At 38.9% G+C, this 5698-nt stretch overlaps 1 protein-coding gene across 1 annotated transcript in view; it reads left to right on the top strand.

Moving 5' to 3' along the window:
- LOC107558330 (sickle tail protein homolog) overlaps nucleotides 1-4493 on the top strand; it is an 18365-nt gene extending 13872 nt beyond the window's left edge. The window contains exons 8-12 of the mRNA XM_016241982.1: nucleotides 260-364; nucleotides 1719-1793; nucleotides 2113-3735; nucleotides 4281-4334; nucleotides 4431-4493. Of these exons, the coding sequence (XP_016097468.1) occupies nucleotides 260-364; nucleotides 1719-1793; nucleotides 2113-3735; nucleotides 4281-4334; nucleotides 4431-4493 (1920 nt within the window). The remainder of the gene's footprint in view (nucleotides 1-259; nucleotides 365-1718; nucleotides 1794-2112; nucleotides 3736-4280; nucleotides 4335-4430) is intronic.
- Nucleotides 4494-5698: the final 1205 nt, after the last annotated feature.

The raw sequence follows: 5698 nt of genomic DNA, 5'->3' as shown, positions 1-5698 counted from the left end.
AAAATATATATATATATATATATATATATATATATATATATATATATATATATATATATATATATATATAACTCGAAATAAAATAAAAAAGTATTTATTTAGTTAGTTAGCCAGAATACATACAGGCAGATAATAATTTGATCAAAGTAATTGTAGATAATTTCTATTACATTGTACAGTAATCTTGAACAGGTTTGCCCAATTGAATATGGGCAAATTCTAATCTTTTACCCCATTCCTCATGAATTCTTCCCTTCAGGTTTTCCAGAAGTGCTCTGTTAAGGAGGTAGGGCTCAAGGGTTTGGTAGAGCCACAGATCAGAGAGCTAAGACCTGGGGTCTTACTGCCCCTTAAAGATAAGAAGGTAAAGGATATGATGTCCTTTAGTAGACCCTCCAACTGCCTGCCTGTGCCAGCCGCTTGTCCCTGATGGCTGTTCTTTGCGATGCTTGTATGGCTTTCTTACCCTCTGCTAACTTCCTCTGTACACTCTTGTGATGGAAATCTGACACCAAAAATGTTCTCACTGTTCTTTGAGTTTAAATTCTGTTCCTTTTCTTTTATTTCTACTGAACTCATGACCTGTGCTGATTGTAGTGATGTAGCGTGAGCCAAAAGGGGAAACAGATATAATTGGCTTTATGTGCCCTGAGTCATACAATCAATAAACTAGATTTTCGACACTGCTGTCAAAGGGTGTTGTGTGTGTGGTTTTTTTGCATTTATCATTTTAATATAAAATGTGTGATCGCAATTGGAGACAATTCAATTTCCAAAGCTTACCTGAGGGTACGTGATTTTTATTAGGTACATATACGGCTTGAATTATCTAACTAGTTTTAGCATAATCAGATTATCCTGGCCAAAATATTAGCAGATTTAGCTGATTTACAGGAAATTATCAGGACCTAATTTAACATGGCTATCTAGTTTTCTCTTCAAAAAGGGTCAAAGTCTAAATCATATGTATCAATACATCTTAGAATTTGTTTGTTATTTAGGATTTTACAGGACACTTTCAGCTAGCAGTCTGGAGTTCAGAATTTGTTCTTTGATCTTCTCACTTTGCTGCATGCCTGCAACTGTACAAGCGTCCTTATTTAATGGGTTTTCAGTCTCACTTTTTCTCACTTTACCTTCATTTTCACAATACTTTCTTACCGTTAAAAATTGTGCATTGTAATATAGAATTTACAGGTTAAATATTACCAATGAGCAACTTATGCTCAAAATTGTATTCAGTAAACTTTAATTGGAAACAAAATTGGAACAAGCTGGAAACAGTGTTGGTGCATGCATTACAAATTTAAAATGACATGTTCATTGTTCTTTTCCTTTTTTGTGTATAATTTTGTGCAATTTGTTCAGATTAGTTCACAAATGCCTTGGGTCTAGCTCCAACTTATGGTTTTAATACCATAAAGTTTGTTTTTAAAGTAATCCCATTCATTGCATCTTTAAAAATATGATTATGATTACTGTAGAGAAGAGAAATGGTCTGTATGTCTAGCTGTCTAAGCTTTCTGGTATTATTAAGGATAGAAAATTAATTTTATGACAATTCTTAATATTAAACATATTTTGATATATATGGTAGAATATATGATCCAAGAATGTGTTTTCGTCAAAAGCAGCCTAAAGGATTTCAGTCGTCTTAGAGTAGTTTGTGGACTAAGATTGTTTCCTTGTGAAGTGATGTTGTTCCCCACAAACCACAGAATACTGAAAACCAAGATGACAAGAATCCTGACACAGATGAGAACTGCAACAATACAATTCGTCAGAGTCCTGGGGTGAGCTGCAGTGTTATTACACAATTATCATAAACTTAATAAATAATAATAATACACCCCTACAAGAAAATTAATCATGTTATGATAGTATGATCTCTGTGTAAATAAATAAATACATTAAAAAATAAATATATAATAGTTAAAACCCCTTTACCAAAATAGTTATGCAATAGTGTTCTGTGAAACCTCATAAAGACCCAGTAATGGCCAAGTCAATGGTAGAAAATTATTTTTTACTAGGCAGGGTTACTAACAAATTTATATTTGTCTTATGAAACCATACCTAATTATTTTTTTCTCTGACATTTGACCTTTTAAGGTCATCTACTATGTCACAGCTCAGATCTCCAAGGGGACTCCATCAGCCTCAGAGGAATCAACAGAGCGTAGAGACACATCACAGTCTCCCCCATCACAGGTGTCACATGTCAATGCTTCTGACCAATCCCAAAGCCAGCTGCAAGTATCCACTAACAAATTTGGTGCCCTCAAAAGCAGTGGCCCAGCCAGCTCTCCTAGCACTCTACACCAAAATCAGTTGTCTCGTTCAGCCTCGTTGAAGTCAAATCCACCCTCTTCATTGGAAGAAGTTCCAGCTAGCCCAACCCAAGGGAAAGTTCATGTGGTCAAGGCTGCTCAAGTGCAGGTTAGCATAGAAGAGAGGGTAGAGTCTCCAACAGCAATTTGCTCACCAGTCTCTTTTGAAGACACTGTACCGATTCTTTCTAAAGCAATCCCTGTTGGGCCAGATTTAGCTAATCAGAAACATATATTTGTTTCATCCAAGGTGAAGGAAAGGAAATTTGAAGAAATGGAGGAAAATAATGAGGCCTCTCTCAGTCCCGATCTGTCAGGAGAAGAGCCACCTCCGCCTCCTCCTGATAACTTTGCCTTTATGATCACTAACACCAAGGTACAAGCCCTTTCCACTGGAGAGTACCATCAGCTAGTCAATGCCAAGAAAGGTAGTGTGCAGACGGTAACTGTTGGCAGCAAACAACCAAGTGCTTCTGGAAGTGGCATGGCATCAGGAGGTGATGCCAGCACCAGTGACAATGCCAGTAAAAAGCCAGTCATCATCATCTTTGATGAGCCAATGGATATTCGCTCAGCATATAAACGCCTCTCTACTGTCTTTGAATGTGAGGAGGAACTAGAGCGGATGCTTGCAGAAGAAAGAATAGATGAGGAGAGTGAGGAAACTGAGGAAGAAGAGTGGACTAGGGGTGTGAAGGTCAAACAGAATAGAGATGGTAGGGATTCTGGAAAAGGTACTGGTTCAGATTCTCCTGCAGATATCAGAGACAGTCGAGTCATTAACTCTTCTTCATCCTCATCTTTATCTGAGGGAGGGGTATTAGTAGATGTTACTGGTGATGCAAAGCAAGATGGAAAGAAGAAGTTTAAGTTGAAATTCCCCAAGAAACAGCTAGCAGCATTAACCCAAGCCATTCGAGCTGGAAGTAAAACAGGCAAAAAGACTTTGCAGGTTGTTGTCTATGAGGATGAGGAAGAGTCAGATGGAGCTGTCAGACAACACAAAGAGACCAAGAGGTTTGAAATCGATTGCTCCAAAACAGAGTCTTCAAAATCAAATCTGCAGGAACCTAATGGACGAACTAATGAGATTCGTAAGAACACGTACAAAACCCTTGACAGTCTAGAGCAAACTATAAAGCAGCTAGAGAACACAATTTCCGAAATGGGACCGAAGTCTTCAGAAGAGCCTGAAATCTTGGTGAAGCCTGAAACTCAGGACAATACGACTGAAGAGACTCCAGGACACTCAGAGAAAATACTTGCTCCCAAAACCTTGGTCCTTAGGTCGAGTTCTGCCAGCAAAGGTCCTGGTCTACGAAAGAAGACAAAACCCCAGCTCCTTCCTCGGCCTGCCATCATTCCAACTTCTGGGGTCTCAGTCAAACCAGTTCCCACCCAGCAGGTCTCTCTCTAGCTCCTATTACCTTAGCAAAGCCTATGGGTCTGTCCCTCTCCTCTTGCTCACAACAGTTCCACTCTATTCAAGGAACTTCTGAAGATCCTTAGCCTTTCCTGTGGTGGAGGCTACCAACTCTAGGATCTGAACTTTTTAACACCTTCACATATTTTTATAAATATGGTGTATTTATTTCTGGAGTGGTGTTTCATAGATAGATCTTTGTATGTTCACTGATGGTGCTTTAATCTTGGGTTAAGGCAGCCAACAACTTTCAGTCTTACAACCACAGTCTCACATTGTTTCTGGTTCTATTTTGTGGGTTCTAAGGCAGTCTTTAAAGAAACTTTGTTGGTATTCTGGCCAGGTTTGCATGTTTCCTTACATCTCTTTCTGGTATACTCTACAGTGTCATGGTGATACCATATATGTGTTGTGCAAGCTTTGTCTTGCTATGATGTAGGTTTCAAACCACCTCAAATGTGGCTCTCTTTTTTGTTTCTTTCTTTTTATTCCTTTTTTCTTCTGTTTGGTTTAAATCCTTTTTGCAGAATGCCAGCGTGGTCTCACCTACTAGTCGGATGCCAGTGCCTGTTTCTGCCAAGGTCTTTTTCCTCTAGTATGGGAAAAGGCTTGTCCCAGTCTGATTCTACTAATATTGTTAATTCTTCTTCTCTTTTATCTTCTTCCCTTCCCACTAGCAAATCCTCTATCCCTCCTCGATCCAGTTCCACCCCTTCCTCTCATATCCCCTCTGTTTCTAATGGTTCTTTAAAATTTGCCCCTCCCACTCACAGCACTAAAGGCCTCTCTATTCCCACACAGACACAAAATGGTCGACCTTCCTCCTCCTCTTCCTCTTCCTCTTCCTGTTACCACTCCCCTTTATCCCCGACTATGTTGAGTCAGAGTGTGAAGAGTATCCGTACCATTCACACACCCAGCTTCACCAGCTACAGTCGGCCACACAACGGGAGTGCCAGTAAATCAGCTATTCCCACGGTAACTGTCGCCAAAGATGCTGCGTAGAATGCTTCGCTGCTTCGCAACCATTTATGTATCTCTTAATGAGGTGGAGTTTCTCCTGATTTTACTTTGATTCATTTTTTTTTAATTGTTTATTTTTGAACAGATACTGTTGATGTTTCAGAGTTTTGGCTTGGCTATATTACGTTATTATTTTCTCTGTTAAAGTCAAAGGCCATCATCCATTAGTTAGTGTTTGAAACTTGAATCTCTGCAAATCATGAACATATAGAAAGTTAAACTGTTTTATTTTAAAAACTAAAAAAGGATTTAACTGCAGAGAGCAGGCTCTTGATCAAAGATTTTACAGAGCACTTCATTTGAAAAGAATATTAGTACTGGTTGGTTGCACTCATTCTGCGCAATACTCACTCTAAAACGTATAATCCTACCGTCCCTCACCTTCACTCTCCTTTCCTTCTTACAGTCTATTTAAAGTGATTTTTTTTCTATATTCTCACCCTCAAGACAGATAGTTTTTTTGTGTGTGTGCCTTTAATATTTTCACCTATATATGTAGTTTCTGTGTCTTTGATAATCTATCATGATTAACTGTAGATCCCAGTAGTATGATTTGAAACATGCTTAGAAATTTTGATTCCCTATGTTGACAATCAGTGTGTTTTGGCATCTTTGTTTGCAGGCTAATGGAAGTGCTAAGAGATCTGGAGGAGATCCCAAATCCACTTCTCCTACCGTGCCTGCTTCTAAAATTCCTGCTTTTTCCTCTAGTATGGGAAAAGGCTTGTCCCAGTCTGATTCTACTAATATTGTTAATTCTTCTTCTCTTTTATCTTCTTCCCTTCCCACTAGCAAATCCTCTATCCCTCCTCGATCCAGTTCCACCCCTTCCTCTCATATCCCCTCTGTTTCTAATGGTTCTTTAAAATTTGCCCCTCCCACTCACAGCACTAAAGGCCTCTCTATTCCCACACAGACACAA

Source organism: Sinocyclocheilus grahami, unplaced genomic scaffold (genome assembly GCF_001515645.1).
Source record: "Sinocyclocheilus grahami isolate Dianchi unplaced genomic scaffold, SAMN03320097.WGS_v1.1 scaffold641.1, whole genome shotgun sequence".
In the NCBI taxonomy this organism is placed as follows: Eukaryota; Metazoa; Chordata; class Actinopteri; order Cypriniformes; family Cyprinidae; genus Sinocyclocheilus; species Sinocyclocheilus grahami.
Note: the sequence above shows the minus strand (reverse complement) of the source record. Positions and strands in the feature narration are given on the sequence as shown.